The sequence below is a fragment of the Raphanus sativus genome, chromosome 4, assembly GCF_000801105.2.
Source record: "Raphanus sativus cultivar WK10039 chromosome 4, ASM80110v3, whole genome shotgun sequence".
Lineage (NCBI taxonomy): Eukaryota > Viridiplantae > Streptophyta > Magnoliopsida > Brassicales > Brassicaceae > Raphanus > Raphanus sativus.
Genome location: NC_079514.1, coordinates 35,349,696 through 35,367,338, shown reverse-complemented (window position 1 = coordinate 35,367,338; position 17,643 = coordinate 35,349,696). Strand labels below are relative to the sequence as shown.

Below are 17,643 nucleotides of genomic sequence, written 5' to 3'. Positions count from 1 at the left end.
GTTTTGTCATTTAACATATATTTACCTAATCAAATACTTATTAAACTTTGGTTGAGTTTTCCAAAAAGTTCTAAGCAAATATGTATATACTATCTAGAGTAGTAAAATTATTTAGTTTTGAATTGAACATAATTTTAACTAAATAAAATATAAAATATCAATTTTGCAAGGTTTAACTTTCATACATCGCAAATTACATCTACCAGTCACTTCTTGGGATACTCTACCATATTATCCTAGCATATTTATCTCATAAATTAGTTAAACTTTGTTTGGTAATTAAACCTTTTAGTTAAACACAATCAAGTTTTATAAGTTAGTCATGTAATTCCTATTTTTGTTATATAAACTGCAGAAAAACCGCAATAACAAGAGAAAGTAATTACCAAACAAAAAGATGAATTAAAAACTAAGTTAAAAATTATCAACAAGATAACTAACTAGTAGTAAAACTTTTCTAAGGAAACCAACAAGTTCAAACAAAATAGTTCACACTGTAATTAAACATCAAAATAAAATATATTTTGCCGCCATTATCTGCTAGTATCATGGATAAAAACTCTAGTAACCATAAAGGAGGTATCAAGAATCAAATATGTATTGGACAAATATTTAAGGAAGACAAATAATAAAGGGAAGACTGATATAAAGACTCAAAGAACTCTTAGAATCAACCCTCAGGAAAAACGGATTATTCATCCCCACAAAATATATCTGAACTTTAATATTGTGCTTAAAAAAATTGAACTTAAATTTTACTTTTGAATTTCATACCGAATAAATCTCCAAAGTTCACCAATAAAGCTAGAATCAACTCGTGTATCGACCAAAAACCATGCCTTCTTTATCTTTGACCTCTCCTACTTAGCCTAGCATATATATCTTTGCGAATTTGAACTCAAATGACACTTGTTAGTTTTTTCACAAGTATCAAGTGAAGAAAAAAATAGACATGATATATGTTGGTAGAACCAAAGCTATCGATTTTATCGCTTGATACAATTTTTTTTTTTTTTTTTTTTTTTTTTTTTTTTTTTTTGATACAATACTTGACCAAGTATTGTACAATATTGTAATGTCAAGTATTGTAATGTGCTTGGTCAAGTATTGTAATGTGCTTGATACAATACTTGACCAAGCACATTTGTGAAAATCCAGTTTCATCATCACTGTTCAATAAAATCTTATTTCATCTGATCATATGTTTTACTCATTATCGTTTTTAATAGCCATTCATTTAGTACGTATATATGGATTCGTTTGTAAGGCATGGAACATTTCTTGAACTATCATTATATTATATATAATATGTTTACCGATGACAAAGACTGACTGCGTCTCCAATATAAAGAAATTTTGATACTGTGTTGTAACTGACATTGCATATGTTTATTGGTTTAAATTGTGTCACCTCTTGAAGACAGTTTTTATGTTTATTTCTCTTAAACTCGAAGATGTGATACATAAAAAAAGAATTCATTTACCATGCAAGTTAATTTTCTATTGACAATGACAATGTCCCAATTTTTTTGATAAACCGTCTTTCTATACCATCTGATTTTGAGTTTTTTTTTTTTCAGATTCAAAACAAATAAAGCTGGTTTTACCTTCCCCTCAGTTACAGGCTTTGTGAGCTCGTCATTCATAATCTCTACTATATATTACTAGCAATTTGCCTTTGTGGATACGTACTAAATCTATCTCTGTATTTGTATGCTCAATGTGATAAAAAGTTAATATATAGTAGTTTACATTCATATTTAGGATTTTTTATTGGGTTGAGGTTCAAATCTCTTATTTCTACACACAAAGCAAATGAAGAGAGGAGATTGAAATGCTGGCGATCAGAGAATACGACAATGGCTTTTTCGGCGACGTCTCTCTTCTTTGCGTTCAGTACTGCTACTATGATTCCCCGCCATACTCCTCTTACGTCTTCTCCTGCAGACATGAATGTTAAAGAAGAATAGTTAGTAATCAAATAAGATTCGACAATAATTAATGAAAAAGAAGAGAATAATGGTTAGGCACACAATCATAACTAAATGTTTGAAAATTTATCACTCATCTATTTGGCTTTCGGTGCTTACCATCCGTATTATTGCCCCATTTTGTTCCCATAAAACATATCAAGCTTTATTTTAAACAATAGTTTTAAAACTCTTGATCAAAAAAAAAGTTTTAAAATTCTTTTACTTCCAACACAGAATAAGTTGATGCCTACTTTTCTGTCTACTATGCTTTTTACTCTTTTCGAATTTCTTGAATATTATTTCATTGGTTGTATTAATTAAAAGTGTGTGTATAAAATATGGTTTTCTATAACCATTTATCTATTAAAATTATTTTTGCATCTATGTGAAGCGTATGATAAGAAACAAACGGATATGGATTTGAGTTAATGCCATCCTTCTAACAATTTAAAATATGTTTTAATTCTAAAATAAAGAAACTGTATGATTCAAAATTCAAACTACCAGATTTTAACAGAATAAACTGTTTGTTCTTTCGACGTTTTTCAAAAATTTAAAAGAGTCAACAAATTGTTCACTTTATAAATATAAAATTATTGGGGTGAAAATGACAAAAGACGAACAAACATCAGAACAAGAAAACGAATGTATGATGGTGAATGATGATGAACAGTCAAATATGAAAAGGAAAAACAAAATCACACTTGTTCAAATTCAATTGAAAAAAAGGTAGCATAAAGACTTTTTCTTTTGATGATCAAAAAAAAACAGAGAGATTGAGAAAATGGTTATCCTCACTTTGCCATCATAACTTTGACAAACTCTTCATAATTGATCTGACCATCTCCATCAACATCAGCTTCTCTGATCATCTCATCCACCTCTTCATCAGTCAACTTCTCCCCCAAATTGGTCATCACATGTCTCAGCTCCGCAGCGGAGATGAAACCGTTCTGGTCCTTGTCGAACACCCTGAAGGCTTCTTTGAGCTCTTCCTCCGAGTCCGTGTCCTTCATCTTGCGAGCCATCAGGTTGAGGAACTCGGGGAAGTCTATGGTCCCGTTCCCGTCGGCATCGACTTCGTTGATCATGTCTTGAAGCTCTGCTTCTGTCGGGTTCTGTCCGAGTGACCTCATCACTGTGCCAAGCTCTTTCGTTGTGATGCAACCTGTAAGAGAATCAATCGAGATTAGATCCACGACCAATTGAGATATCAAATTAACTAAATACGCAAAATCGAATCATTTGACAAATTCTTGATCAAAATGGAGAAGGAGAAAGAATCTGACCATCTCCGTCCTTGTCGAAAAGGCTGAAAGCTTCCTTGAACTCGGAGATCTGATCATCGGTGAGCTGATCGGCCATTTTCTTTGCCAAGGATTTTTTGAGAGAGATCAAGGTTGGTTGGTTGGCTCGGTTGGGTGTGTAAATGAGAGAAGACGAATTGTGAAATTATAAAGAAGAAGAAAAACGAAAAAGCCCATTAGGCCGATAAAGTTGATTTAAGCATCCGATTCTCACTAATGTTTGGTTCTTCTTTTCGTCAGTGGGTCTTTCTTTATTACTACTTACGATGGATTGATGTAAAAATTCGTTTTTTGTATTAAAAAGAAAAGAACCAAACTATAATATGATCGGTTATTGTCAAAAGGTCATATACATGTTTTGCCGACAGTTCTTTCGTCAAAACTCTGAAAACAATTTGTCAGCCATAAAAATTGGGATCAAATATCATAGTGATCTAGTAAAAGATTGAAAAAGAGAGACAAATATCTCTTTGAGAATAAAAAGATAGGATGGACGATTTTTCATAATTTGTTCATCTTATACTTTCATCCATCAAAAATTTAACAAAACTCAACCCAACTCACCTTTTAAAACGCTTTGGATTGATTAAAAGATACATTTCCATGAAAATAAGAAAAAACCATGTTTGTCATACTCTTGGCTGCACCCTAAATTGTTAGTACCGCAGAAAGAAACATTCTGTTCATCTCGAATTCAAATCAGCCTAATCAGAGTCCAAGTGAAAAAAGCTATTTACTTTTAAATTGAGAGATTCTCATCTTACTTGGTTTGAACATATGTTCATTGATTGAAGGACAAAATGAGGATGAAGAAAGTGGTAAACAATTTTTTTTTTAAAAATTCAACCGAAAATAGACACTAGGTGAAATGGTTTGAGTACATAATCATTTATGGTTTAGAAGTTATTCAACTTCTAATTCAAATGCCAACCGGTCTGCCTTATTTGAAACTTACTAGTTTATTTATGCACATGCAAACTAGAAGGTGATTAAGAAAGACAGTAAACATCCAAATGAGTCAATTAACATCTTCCCATGCACCAACAACCACATGTATAAAAAGATTCTATGTAATCCCAACTTACAATATTTGGACCAATTTGTAATTGAAGGCCAATACCTCCTTCCAAAATAAGACCATAAATTTGTAATGATTTTTATATAGAGAAGTTCCGTACATATATTAGAATTTCTATTAAATACATTGTATAAAATATAAAATATTATTGCGTTTTTTAATCTTCAGTAAAGGTGATGATTTTAGTTAAAAGGTGTTTTGGCTCTTGTTTCAACCATTTGGTCTTTCTCCGATTGTCACCTGAGGAACATTTTACAGTCGCTCTTAGAACTTGGTCTTTGTTTCTCAAAATCGGACTTGGGCCAGGTTGTTCTCCGCCGATTCCAGGTATGCTTAGTGACTCCTTTTGTTTGGAGTAACACATCCTAGCGTCTGGAGTCTCTTGATCTTGTTGGTGGTGTTACCTCTTTTTCTGTTTGTGGAAATTAAAGAGTCTTTTTAACGTTGGAACTGCTGCTGTCCTAGACCGTCTTTGGTAAGTTGAAGCTTAATGCTGGCTTAAGATGAGGCAGTGCGGAGAAAGCAAAGACTTTATTTTCCCACCCCGGACTAACCGAACTAGCCAACAACATAGACGTTGGATATGAGGTCATCATAACCAATTTCTTTTGTGTATATTTCTTATACCTTATACCTTTTGGATAGATGATACAAAAATTTATACTAAAAATATATTGTCAATGAAAGATTTGGAGTGAGAAGGAATTTTTTCAAAGTAGGTGACAAGTTAAAAATATTCTTTTTAAAAATTTATTGTTTTTAAAATAAATCTTTAATTATAATTGTTCTTTCAAAAATGAAAACAGTAGTTAAATTAAATTTTCATAAGACATTATTAATAGAGACAAGATTACAAAGAGATCATCATATTAGGATGGGTTCCTAACACCAGAAAGCTGAAAACAGCAGCTAAATGGGTCAAACTATAAAGACATAAGCCCGATAAGAACTGAATCCGACCCATCGGCAAGAGACAAAAAAAAAAAAAGGTTTGGCTTCGGTTCTGACTTGAAAACAAAGAAATCACCCATTCTAAGTTCGATTCGATCCTTGCTCAAATCAAACTAAAGAAAAGAGAAGATGAGTAGCATTGGAACTGGATACGATCTGTCGGTGACGACTTTCTCACCCGATGGGCGTGTTTTCCAGATCGAGTACGCCGCCAAAGCTGTCGACAACAGTGGGTTAGTCTTTCTTCTCTAAGCTTTTTGGCTATTGGAAAACGAAATTAGGGTTTTTTATAAGTTTGGTCTTTTCTCTTTGATGCGCAGAACCGTTGTTGGAATCAAGTGCAAGGACGGGATTGTTATGGTTTGATTCTTCTCCTCTCCTTAAGCTTAATTGTAGCTTTAGTCTCTCGTTGTTCAGATTGGCTTGAAACTGGAACTAGGATATAGATTTGACAAAGAAGGATTGGCTTTTTGTTTTTTAGGGTGTGGAGAAACTTATAGCATCAAAGATGATGCTACCAGGATCTAACAGGAGAATCCATTCTGTTCATCGTCATGCTGGCATGGTATAATTAATAGTTATCACTTGTGTAATGTATTGTATTGTATTGCAGGTCTGTCTAACTCCCCTCCTCCTCTTATGTTTATTTAGGCTGTTGCTGGGCTTGCTGCTGACGGCAGGCAAATTGTTGCAAGGGCCAAATCTGAAGCCAGAAGTTACGAAAGGTACTCACTTACTTAATGAAAGCATTCATTCATCTTTTTACACTCTTATGACATAAATGTAGAAAATCTAAAACATATGATTCTTTTTTTTTTTTAGTGTTTATGGGGACGCTGTACCAGTGAAGGAACTTTCAGAGCGTGTTGCAAGCTACGTTCATTTGTGTACCCTTTATTGGTGGCTCAGGCCTTTTGGATGTGGGGTCATTCTTGGTGGTTATGATAAAGATGGTCCTCAATTGTACATGATTGAGCCATCCGGGATATCATACGTAAGTCTATGTCCTTTTGCACACAGAGATATATATCTGATGTCTTCAAGCTTTTTTATTTTATGGATTCTTATCCTGCAGAGATATTTTGGTGCTGCGATTGGCAAAGGCAAACAAGCTGCTAAAACGTAAGTTACTGTGTGAACTTGAATTGGTTGTTTTGTTACTATGGTATCTGAAATTCTAACTAACTTCATAAGCAACCAGACGCTGATTCTGATTAATCAAGGATCAGTTTAGCTTTTATTGTTAATGAATGGAGTTTGAACTTTACAACACGTGTTTCTGGATTGCATAGCTTTTGGCTATTTTTGATCTGTAGAAGGCGTTATTTATGCATACAAGTGTTTCTGATGGATCAAGATTTCATGCAGGGAAATTGAGAAACTGAAATTATCTGAGATGACATGCAAAGAAGGCGTTATTGAAGTGGCGAAAATGTGAGCAGTCATTATACTCTCGATTTCAATAGTAACCATTTTGCTTCTGAATCCTGGGTTGTTGCAAAGGTCTAATGGTGAGTTTCATGTGCAGCATTTACAAGCTACATGATGAAGCCAAAGACAAGGCATTTGAATTGGAGATGAGCTGGATATGTGAGGAGTCTAAACGAGAGCATCAGAAGGTACTACTTCTTTAATAAACGCTCTGCTTATTGATGATTCAAAAAAATAAAAAAGGTTATCTTAAAATTGGGTCTCATCGTAGGTCCCTGATGATCTTCTGGAAGAAGCAAAGACGGCAGCTAAAACTGCACTCGAGGAGATGGATGCTGACTAAACTGAGGAAAAATGGGTCAAATTAGTTTTTTTTTGTTTAATGCAACGTTTGGTCGTGTTCTGTTGTAAGACCTTGAATTGTGTCTCTAGGGGCAATTTGTTGCAGTTTCTCATGAAACCTTTGGACTCTTTCGTCATTATTGATATCGACAGTTTCTTCTACGACTTCTAGTAACTCTCGAGGGACTGTTTTTGCAGTTCCTTATGAACGTTTTATGGGATAGACTCGGAGGTTTACAACGGAGGAAACAAATGTATGTTTCAGTTTATAGAGAATAAACAGTTTCAAGGAGTAGTGCATAAGCCGTATACATTACAGGCCATTAGCAGACACAACTTGTGGGCTTATTTGGCTAAGTCAGTTACTCTTCACTCTCCCGTCTCTTTACTGATAGGGTATCAGAGAGGCAGTTGCCATTTTTATCACATGTCTCGCAACAAATTCGCCGCAATTAGTTAAAATTTATTGGAATATGCTGTTTTGTTTTGTCATCGTGAATCATACATTCATGCACATATACACGTGAAAACGATATTTTTTTATTAAAAATAAAGATTTGACAGAAAAGGAGAAAACAAATACAAATTGAGTTTCATCCCAAATCTTGAATAAGTTTAAGTTTTTTTTTGTCGTTCAGTGGTTAAACTCTACAACTTGAAACAGCCATTGATTCTTTCTATTGTAAGGATCTTTGTCCCTTAACTCTATCAAGCAAAACTGTAAGTTTTTCTTAACTAATATACATAATAAAAAGAAAAAGAAAATCAATCTTGGTCTTGATCATCATCGTGTATATTCTCTGCCTCTTCGTCTCTCTCAAAGGCCATTTCAATCCCCTGCAGCTTTCAGATCTTTCCTTCTGTGCTGATCCCAAAAAAAGGAAAAAAACTAAGCTTATTTTTGGGATTATAAAATAAGGTAAAAATAAAATATAGATATATTGCAGCTGTCTTACTATTATTATTAATATTATAAATTTATATATATGGTGATATATTATCTGTCTATCTCTCAATGTCTTGGTTCTTCTTGACTCATTAAATCCTCTCTTGATTCTTCAGCTTCAGTTTTGCTTCTTTCATTCTAAATCTTGTGTTGATTTTGGAGTAATCTTTGTTTTGGAGGTTCTTAGCATTTGGTGGGAGTCTTGTAAGCTTTCTAAATCTGTGATTTAGTGGAAAATGAATCGGAGGCAGCAAGTTAAGCGTAGAGTAGGCAAGTACGAAGTGGGAAGAACAATTGGGGAAGGCACTTTTGCTAAAGTCAAGTTTGCAAGAAACTCTGAAACTGGCGAACCTGTTGCCCTCAAGATTCTTGATAAAGAGAAAGTCCTCAAGCACAAGATGTCTGAACAGGTCCTCTATTCTCTCTCTGTCTCTTTTGATTTTATCAGGAGCTACTGTTTTTTTTTTTGCTTAATTATTGATTCTTGTTTTACAGATCAGAAGAGAGATAGCTACTATGAAGTTGATTAAGCATCCCAATGTTGTTCAATTGTATGAGGTAACAGCACCCCTTTTTTTTTTGTTTATTTTTTAATTAAAAATTTATTTAATAATATCTCTGTGATTTTTGCAGGTGATGGCAAGCAAGACAAAGATATTCATCATCTTGGAGTATGTTACAGGAGGAGAGCTGTTTGATAAGATTGTAAGTTGTTAGCAATATTGTGACTATGGGTTGTTGTGGTGTCACATTTATAAACTGAGAGAATCTGATTATTGTGAAGGTGAATGATGGGAGGATGAAAGAAGATGAAGCTCGTAGATATTTTCAACAGCTTGTGCATGCTGTGGACTACTGTCATAGCAGAGGTGTTTACCATAGAGATCTCAAGGTTTACTTACCCCCATTCAAAGAAAAGTTATTTTACTTAATTAATGTTTTAACAAACAATTGATTCACTAATATTCCGTGTGTTATGTGTTATATGTCAGCCTGAAAATTTGCTATTGGATGCTTACGGAAACCTCAAGATCTCAGATTTTGGATTGAGTGCTTTGTCTCAGCAAGTTAGGGATGATGGACTCCTTCATACATCCTGTGGAACTCCAAACTACGTTGCTCCTGAGGTAACAACATCATTTTTCTTTGGTTATATATGTGAGTAAAGATCTCTAATCTTTTTGTGGGTTCTTTCTTGAAGGTTCTTAACGACGGAGGCTACGATGGAGCAACAGCAGACATGTGGTCATGTGGTGTTATACTCTATGTCCTGCTTGCAGGTTACTTGCCTTTTGATGATTCTAATCTAATGAATCTTTATAAGAAAGTGAGCAAAAAACTCAAAAACAAATTCTCCCCTTTTTTAGATTTTGAATATTTCCAAGCAATCCCTTAGTATTTTTATGTTTTGCAGATTTCATCTGGTGAATTCGACTGTCCTCCATGGCTATCACTTGGCGCCATGAAACTGATCACTCGAATCTTAGATCCCAACCCCATGACTGTAAGTAGTACATTTGTTAAAAATTAGAAGTCTGTCTTCTTTGTCTACTAAGAGTTAGTTGTTGTGTGTCAGCGTGTAACACTACAAGAGGTCTTCGAAGATGAATGGTTCAAGAAAGATTACAAGCCTCCAGTGTTTGAGGAGAACGATGATTCAAACATGGACGATGTTGATGCTGTTTTCAAGGACTCCGAGGTTTGAATATTTTTTTATTTATTTATTTCATTTTGTATTAAGAGTAATATAACATCATATGATTGGTCTTCTAACAGGAACATCATGTAACCGAGAAAAAGGAAGAGCAGCCAGCTGCAATCAATGCATTTGAGATCATTTCAATGTCAAGGGGGCTTAACTTGGAAAACCTGATTGATCCAGAACAGGTTTTTGTGTGTGTTTGTCTTCCTACAAAAGAACTGGCTTGTTTTGTATATGTAAATTCAGATGACTAATAAATCTATATTTTGTTTGTTTTTTTACAAATCAGGAATTTAAGAGAGAAACAAGGATAACTCTGAGAGGAGGCGCGAACGAAATCATCGACAAGATAGAAGAAGCTGCAAAGCCTCTCGGGTTTGATGTGCAAAAGAAGAACTACAAGGTCAGTGGAAAAAAAACTCTAGTAAAAAGTGAAAAAAAAAGCAAATAACTAATCTCTAGTATTTACTTAAAAAATCAGATGAGGCTTGAGAATGTGAAGGCTGGGAGAAAAGGGAACCTCAATGTGGCAACAGAGGTGTATATTAGTTATATCTGAGACTGGACATGTTTAAAGTGAATGGCTTAGGAGTTACTGATTATAAGTGTGTATGGTTTGACAAACAGATATTCCAAGTAGCGCCAAGTCTTCATATGGTTCAAGTCTCGAAATCAAAAGGGGACACTCTCGAATTCCACAAGGTAAAAAACTCCATAGCTTGGTTTATAGATTGAGATCATATAAGGTTTAGTACTTGTTTTGATAAAGCTAAGCAGAGGTAATAATGAATGGTGTGTGTGTGTTTGCAGTTTTATAAGAAGCTATCTAATTCTCTGGAGAATGTAGTCTGGACGAACAACGAAGCGAAGAAAGCTGGAAATTAATGATGTATGAATGAATGTTTGATCTTTTGGGACAACCTGTTACTTGCTTTGTTTATGAGCTTCTTCTTTTTTTTTGGCTGATACGGCTACTTTTGTAAGGATGAATGAGTGGTGTTGGTTTGTGTAAGGTGTATATATGAACTGACAATATCACTTATAAAGTCACATCGTTGCTTGTTGGCTAAGTCCTTGAAGATTTATCTTAAGATTTATCTTAAATTTTCAATTTTATTGCCAGTGGCATATAAAGTTTATGATTCTACTTTCATGCTCTAATGGTTTTAGATAAGTCTATACACATTTACTAAGAAATGATCAGAAGATAAAAAATAATACACAACACAAAAGCTCTTATTGATCCTTACATGTAAGAGTGGAAGAAAGTTATACAGCAATACCCCCAACATTTTTGGGGGCATGAAATCTCCAATATACAAATAAATAAATAGGCTGGTCTGTTTTGGTATATGTATAGATTAATAAAATGTAAAGAGAGTTGGTTTGATATGTTGAGAAACTGGTAATCAATCATCTTCTTTGGAAATTGAAGGTTTTAATGGAGAAAGCAAAGACGACCGAGAAGAAGACGCAAAAGGCTACGACCATAATAGCAGAGACACCAAGGAAGTCATGTTTGTATCCCATCACTTCCTCGAGTAGTTGTTTCACCATGACTTTATGAACACCGTCCGATAGCTTCACCTCTCTCTCATCATCCCCGTACTGTGACACCAATAAACCGTACAGTGTCCACGCCACCGGGTTTGCCCAATAGTACCATCTCCACCATAATGGTATCCTCTGTCCAAAGACAAAAAGGTTAAAAAAACACACTACAATCTTTTTGTAGGATCTTTAAGCTAAATATTACCTTGTAAGGGATCATGAAACCGCTGAAGAGGTTCCAGAGCATGTAGAAAGGGGCAGCAATAATAGAGGCAACGTTGTGGTTCGGGGTGATGGCTGTGGTCATCATCCCGTAGAATGTGAAGTACATTATAGAAAAGTACATGAAGAATAAGTACCACAAGAACTTCACAGCCGACCATTCGAATGAGGCCATCGCATAGAATATGCTACTGTATATAGTTGATTGGGCTAGCACGTACGGAAACTCTATAAACACCTGCCAAAACAAAAAAAATACCAATCTTTTTTTTTAATAATTGAATTCTTCAAATTTAAAAAAAAAAACAGATGTTTTTTTTTTAAATGACCTGTGCAAATGCAAAGGGAAGTGCAGAGTACATTCCCGCTGCTCTCTCGCGGTACGAAACAAATCTTTCAATGGAAACAACTGGCTGTGCAGCAGTTGCGTTAGTGATTCCAATGAAGAGAACCGCAGCGTACATCGATCCCATTGAGTTGAATAAATCTTGTTGAGTGTCCCTTTTTTACATGTTAATGTGAATGAGTGGTTAGAAGAATGTTAGCTTGCTTAAGTGGATGATGATGGAGGTTTGTAAAATTACACTACCTCTTGGCGCCGAATTTCCAACAGATTGTGCCAAGCATGAGAGAGATGACCACAGTGTAAAAGAACCGGACCGCGGTGTACTGCGGGTTTCGCCAATAAGACAGGTTTTGTTTCCACAGGCAAGCAACAAACTGACTGTAGAAAGACTGAGAGTATCTGGTCGGAAACTCGAGTTCTTTTGATACATTACTTGGCTTGCTGAGGCCTTCCACCAGCTCCTTGTTGCGTCTAGAGACATGAAACAAAAATGTTAGTTAAAAGTAAACAAAAGCTTTAACTTGATGGAGGAAAGAAAGAGAGTCACATACCGACACAGATTTGAGTTCTTGTAAATTTCAGCAAAATCAAGACCAAGTCGTTCTTCCTCTGTCGTTGAGGTGACATCAAGCATCCATGCTGCTGGATTATGCCCGGCTTTGATCTTTTGCACCCCTTCAATACACTAAATGAAAAAAAAACAGATCAAGACTTAGAAGATTCTACATGTATTCTCTTAGTTCAGTGTAATGCTACCTCGAAATATTTGATAAGGTCACAAGATCTCTGGCCAAGTGGACCAGCGTATATAAGTTCACCACCACGTTTCATGAACAAAAGCTGCATTAATATAACAATGAACATTAGGATGAACTATTTCTGCAGAATGTTTTGATTCAGAAGAAACTAACTTCGTCGAATGATTCGAAAATATCAATGCTAGGCTGATGAATGGTGCAGACGATGGTTCGTCCAGTGTTAACAATATTTCTCACAGTCCTCATCACAATGGCAGCAGCTCTTGCATCCAATCCCGAAGTTGGCTCATCCATAAACACTATAGAAGGGTTTGCAACTAGCTCAACCGCAATAGTCAACCTTTTCCTCTGTTCGGTTGATAAGCCATCAACTCCAGGTAGTCCCACCAATGCTCCACTCAATGAGTTTAGCTCCACTAGCTCCATCACCTCATGGACAAATGCCTATAAAAGTTTGAGATATGTCAGCCAGCAACATTGTTTGGAAAGATAATTGGAATTAAACATTGTTTGTTTACCTTTTGTGTCTCAGAGTCAATATCTGATGGTAAACGAAGGCATGCAGAGAAAAGCAGAGACTCAACAACAGTGAGGCATGGAGAGTGAACATCGTTCTGCTCACAGTAACCTGAGATTCTTGCAAAAGTTTCTTGCCTTTTTGGGAAACCAGATATGTACACATCTCCTTCGATTGTCCCACCGGTTTTTCTTCCGGCTAAAACATCCATGAGCGTTGTTTTGCCAGCACCACTTACTCCCACCAACGCTGTAAGCACGCCTGGTTTAAAAGCTCCAGTAATATTCACAAGCAGCTGCAATCTATCTTCTAGTATCCCTTGTTCTTTTAGTCCCTAAAAAATCATGAGCAAGAAAAATTAAAAAAAAATGCATTCAAACACCTAACCATTGTTTGTTACATACCAAGGGAACATCCACATAGTAATTGATATTGCTGAAGGACAAAGAGAGGGGTTGAAACGGTAGAACCATGCCTCTATTCTTGAAATACTTTCCTGGATAGACATAAGTATAAAATAATTAATTAGGCTTTTTTCATTGAGTTCAGCGTATAGAATAGAATAACATTTTTGTTTTGTTCCTATCACCATGTAGTGAGCCTGAATGCTGTAAGTACTCTCTTAGTTCCACAACAAACTCATCTCCTTTCCTTTTCCTATCTCTCTCGTCCAACTCTTCTCTGGATACAACAGCTTGTAACTTACCCAAAGCTATAAATATTTATGACCAAAGATTAGCAAAAATGTTGATGATTTTAGGGTAGAAAGAAAAAAAGAAGGAGAAGCTTACGGTTGAGGTAAGCTAAGAAGAATGTAAAGAGCAAATTGAAAAGAATGGTGTATCCGAGCAAAGCACCAACACCAATCCAATACCAATACTTCTCAGAGAACAAACTTCTTTCTCGTAGCAATGCCACACCAAGAGAGTCGCTGGTGTGATTCCCAGCTCTCTTCATAGACAGAAAAAAAAAATACATTAGTATATGTACCAGAATCTATAAGGTTCTAGTAAGATATTTTAGGTAAATATTTTTCAACCTTTTGCCAAGAAGGACTGAGAAACTCGTTCACAGAAGCAGCGTTTTGAGCATACATCAACGGAGAGACCCAGTAACCCCAAATCCACCAAGTGGGTATGCTATCTGAGAAATAAAAAAAAAACAAGAGAAAATGAATGAATATTCATTGTAGCTAATAAAAGAAAGAAAGTTTTAAGGAACTGACTCCAAACCTCTGGAAATTATAAAGCCTCCAAGAGTCATGACCACCAGCATTGCAAAAGACCCAAACGTATTAGCAACTATCATATGTCGGCCTAAAGAACCCATCACACGGAAAAGACTCAATGACATCTGATGCAGAAGGAAATACAGCAAGAACTGCTGAAGAAACCTGAAGATGATCAGACAAAGTGTTTGTTCACCCATTAAACTCCTTTTTTCTTAATGCAATTAAAAAAAATTCTTTATTAAATGTTATGTTACCTGGAGAAGTTTGGATCGTATCCGATTGTATAATACGTGACTGCCACCCATGTGGCAGACTCTATAACTGAAGTAGGAATACTCAAAAGCCAGGAAGGTAACGTATAAGCCCAGCTCGGGTAAAAATGCAAGTCTCGGTGCTTATAAAGAACCGGAAGCTTGGCTACCAGCATTGGAACCTCTGTGAATCCGTTAAAGAGAATGATCACCATGGAGAAGTAAAGCGACCCAAGATATATGTTGCCATCATCTATAGTGCTGTGATGCATCGTTGTCCGGCAAAAGACGGTCATCGTGATCAGTGCAACTAAAAGAAGCTGCACGAACTTGAAGACGTAAATAAATGCATTCTGCTTCATGAGTTGCTTCTGCCAAGAGAAGTTGATCTTGAGAAGTTCACTCCTCTTAACACCGTATTGAGATGTAGACAAAGCGGCTGAATGGTTGAAACGTTTGTCAAAGGGAACGTCAAGTTTCTTTGCCAACTTCTTACCGGTTTGAAACGAACGAAAAGCTTCAGCAAACTTCCCTGGTGGTACGTAGCGGTAAGGCCTAAAAGGGACTGACCAGTACTGCTGCTGGTCTTTCTTGGAAGTTACCTCTTGCAAGAAATCAGCCACGTTCTTCCTCTCAGGGCAGGTGAACCCCAAGGAAGAAAAGAAGTCAAGAACCTCTTCACGTGGGCCCTGGTAGATGATCTGTCCCTCGGACATAAGGATAACATCATCGAACAACTCGTATGTCTCGGGAGAAGGTTGAAGCAAAGAGATGACAGTGGTTCCTTCAAGCGCGTGAGTCGAATGCCTCAGATGCATGATTATCTGATGAGTCGTTGAACTATCTAAACCGTTGGATATTTCATCCATGAAAAGGACTCTTGCTGGACCTACTAACAGTTCCCCTGTGATTTTTCAAATATCCACTCTCAATTAGCTAAAAATCATCTTACATGAAAAGACATAAAAGAATGACAACACAAACACACACACACACCTGTCGTGAGCCGTTTCTTCTGTCCTCCTGAGATTCCTTTGATCATCTCATCACCAACCAATGTGTCAGCACATGTGTCCAACCCTAAGATCTTTGTTGGATGTAATGAGAATTTCAGAAAAGAGTTTGAAGAAGAAACTATAGGAAATGGTCACCAAGCTATATAAGTTTGAATTGGTACCTTCATAATATACTCCACGACGAGGCTTGTCTCTTGTCCCCCGAGAGCTAAAGACTAAAAAAAAACTAACACGAATCAAGGGTGTGATTAAACATAGAAAATGAGATTTTAATATACAACAGTTACCTTCATAAATATATCAAGATCTTCATCTGGTACTATTCCTGCAAGCTTTTCCCTTCTTGCTAGCTCCACTAGCATATCTGTTTTTATTTTATTTTTGAAGTTTGTTTTTAGTGGTCATAAGAGCACAACACCGCTCTTTCTTACTCAATTACTACTTACCATATTTGAATCCAACACCTTGACAACGACCAGCAAACTCGAGATTTTGCCTAACTGTCATCTCTGCCACGTGCCAATCTTGTTGGCTGACGTACGCAGATGTCCTAGGGGCAACTATCTCTTTGAGATCGTATCCGTTGTATGTTATTTTCCCTGATGTCTTTTTTTCATTTGCGAAGAAAAAAATATATGTCAAAAACGTTAAGAAGAATATCGACAAGGCAAGAAAGAAAGATTCTGTTGTTACCTGAAGAGTGTTTCCAAGGCGTCCAGCTAAAGATAAGAGTAGTGTTGTCTTTCCGGAACTTGGAGGACCGAGAAGGAGTGTCAGTCTGCACAAACAAAACAGAATCAAGAATTGAACAAACAAACATAGAAATTTTTCTAAATGAAAGTAAAAAACAAAAAAAAAACAGAAATAAAAATACCTCGAAGGTCTAATGATGCCACTGACATTGTCTAAGATGGTTAGTTTGCTTCTTTTCCCACCATACAAACGTATGTTCCTTAAAAACGCCTGTTAAAAAGACAAACTTTTCTCCAGTTATTACAAAAAACAATCTTTTGCATTTTCTTTTTGAAAAATATGAAGAAATTACTTCAGCCATGTTAATGATGAAATTAGGAATTGTTGGTAACGCTCGACTTCCCACATGAACGAATGATTCCACCATCAGATTCTGAAACCGAACTTCAATCTTGGGGAATTTCAAGTCCACTCTGCCAAAATGTAAAAAAAAAAAAAAAACTAATTCAAATTCAAATTTGAGAAGAAGCAAATTAAAAAGAAAGAAAGTGAATTACGCGTCGAATCTTTTTCTGACGCGAGCGAAGAAGAGTTGAGGATCATGGTCGACGGAATTAACAAGGCGGTCGAGCAGAAGACGCTGGTCGCTAGCTTCGAGGTTACCAATTCTGATCTCTTTATGCTCACCGATCTTATCCCTGAAAATGCCACGTCGGATCCGAGAGTAAGTAGGCAGACGCTGCAACGCCACCCATCTAAGCTCTTCTTCTTCCTCTACTTCGTCTTTAAACGACGTCGAACGCGAGAATGCGTTCTCCGTCGAGTTCCACATCACAAAGTACACAGAGACAAGACTTGAGAAGAAGAAGAAAAGGACGAAATGAGATTTGCTTTGCTCTCTCTTTCTTCTGTTAGTTTATTCTCTCTCTCACCCACGAGATAAGTGGTGGGTGAAGCTTGCCATTAATGCATTTATCTCTCTGTCTCTCACATCTGTACGTTAAAGGTCAAATAACAGTTGAGGAGAGAAGAGGCTAGTTAATACTACTAGGCGGGGAAAAAAAACAAATGAATTTTTTGTTTTGTTTTTTGTTTTACCTAACATTGATCGTTGTAGGGACAAGTATATAAATGGACCGTCGGATTAGAGTAACTATACAGTATACCTTCCCTATATTTTTGATTTAATTATTAATTTGATTCTAACAACATTCTTCTTCTCCACAACGGTTTTTTTTTTTACTTTCTTGCTTAAGTTTAGGGGCAATGTTTTTCTCGTCTCAAAACGCTTATTCAGTTTGACTTTTGAAAGTTGAAACTAAAGTGAG

The 17,643-nt window shown here is 36.1% G+C and overlaps 4 protein-coding genes across 6 annotated transcripts; 2 read left to right on the top strand and 2 right to left on the bottom strand.

Moving 5' to 3' along the window:
- Positions 1–1,726: 1,726 nt before the first annotated feature.
- Positions 1,727–3,424, bottom strand: LOC108849432 (calmodulin-7). Its single transcript, XM_018622985.2, has 3 exons — positions 3,263–3,424; positions 2,772–3,141; positions 1,727–1,941 (listed from the first exon to the last, which is right to left on the bottom strand). Exons 1-3 carry the CDS (start codon positions 3,336–3,338, stop codon positions 1,845–1,847), a joined length of 543 nt encoding a protein of 180 aa, XP_018478487.2. The 5' UTR covers positions 3,339–3,424; the 3' UTR covers positions 1,727–1,844.
- Positions 3,425–5,345: 1,921 nt separating this feature from the next.
- Positions 5,346–7,244, top strand: LOC108849161 (proteasome subunit alpha type-3). The gene is made up of 9 exons (XM_018622674.2): positions 5,346–5,542; positions 5,630–5,669; positions 5,791–5,874; positions 5,961–6,034; positions 6,132–6,303; positions 6,385–6,431; positions 6,678–6,743; positions 6,838–6,928; positions 7,012–7,244. The coding sequence occupies exons 1-9, from the start codon at positions 5,439–5,441 to the stop codon at positions 7,081–7,083; spliced, it is 750 nt and encodes a 249-aa protein (XP_018478176.1). The 5' UTR covers positions 5,346–5,438; the 3' UTR covers positions 7,084–7,244.
- A 611-nt stretch (positions 7,245–7,855) lies between these two features.
- Positions 7,856–10,800, top strand: LOC108848287 (CBL-interacting serine/threonine-protein kinase 3). 3 transcript variants are annotated; one of them, XM_018621607.2, is made up of 14 exons: positions 7,856–8,001; positions 8,208–8,438; positions 8,524–8,586; positions 8,662–8,733; positions 8,813–8,920; positions 9,021–9,155; positions 9,230–9,355; positions 9,443–9,532; positions 9,605–9,727; positions 9,805–9,915; positions 10,020–10,133; positions 10,212–10,268; positions 10,358–10,432; positions 10,541–10,800. In XM_018621607.2, the coding sequence occupies exons 2-14, from the start codon at positions 8,265–8,267 to the stop codon at positions 10,613–10,615; spliced, it is 1,323 nt and encodes a 440-aa protein (XP_018477109.1). In that variant the 5' UTR covers positions 7,856–8,001; positions 8,208–8,264; the 3' UTR covers positions 10,616–10,800. The 3 variants fall into 3 exon arrangements, with proteins under 3 accessions (XP_018477109.1, XP_056863697.1, XP_056863696.1); XM_057007717.1 differs by having other exon boundaries at positions 7,859–8,001; positions 8,216–8,438; XM_057007716.1 differs by lacking the exon at positions 7,856–8,001 and having other exon boundaries at positions 8,106–8,438.
- A 127-nt stretch (positions 10,801–10,927) lies between these two features.
- Positions 10,928–17,256, bottom strand: LOC108855085 (ABC transporter G family member 32). The gene is made up of 22 exons (XM_018628793.2): positions 16,873–17,256; positions 16,668–16,788; positions 16,497–16,585; positions 16,316–16,400; positions 16,069–16,228; positions 15,910–15,986; positions 15,784–15,837; positions 15,603–15,693; positions 14,610–15,510; positions 14,357–14,517; positions 14,164–14,267; positions 13,916–14,075; positions 13,714–13,836; positions 13,529–13,620; positions 13,126–13,458; positions 12,761–13,051; positions 12,606–12,689; positions 12,401–12,534; positions 12,093–12,320; positions 11,833–12,004; positions 11,487–11,741; positions 10,928–11,416 (listed from the first exon to the last, which is right to left on the bottom strand). Exons 1-22 carry the CDS (start codon positions 17,145–17,147, stop codon positions 11,144–11,146), a joined length of 4,263 nt encoding a protein of 1,420 aa, XP_018484295.2. The 5' UTR covers positions 17,148–17,256; the 3' UTR covers positions 10,928–11,143.
- Positions 17,257–17,643: the final 387 nt, after the last annotated feature.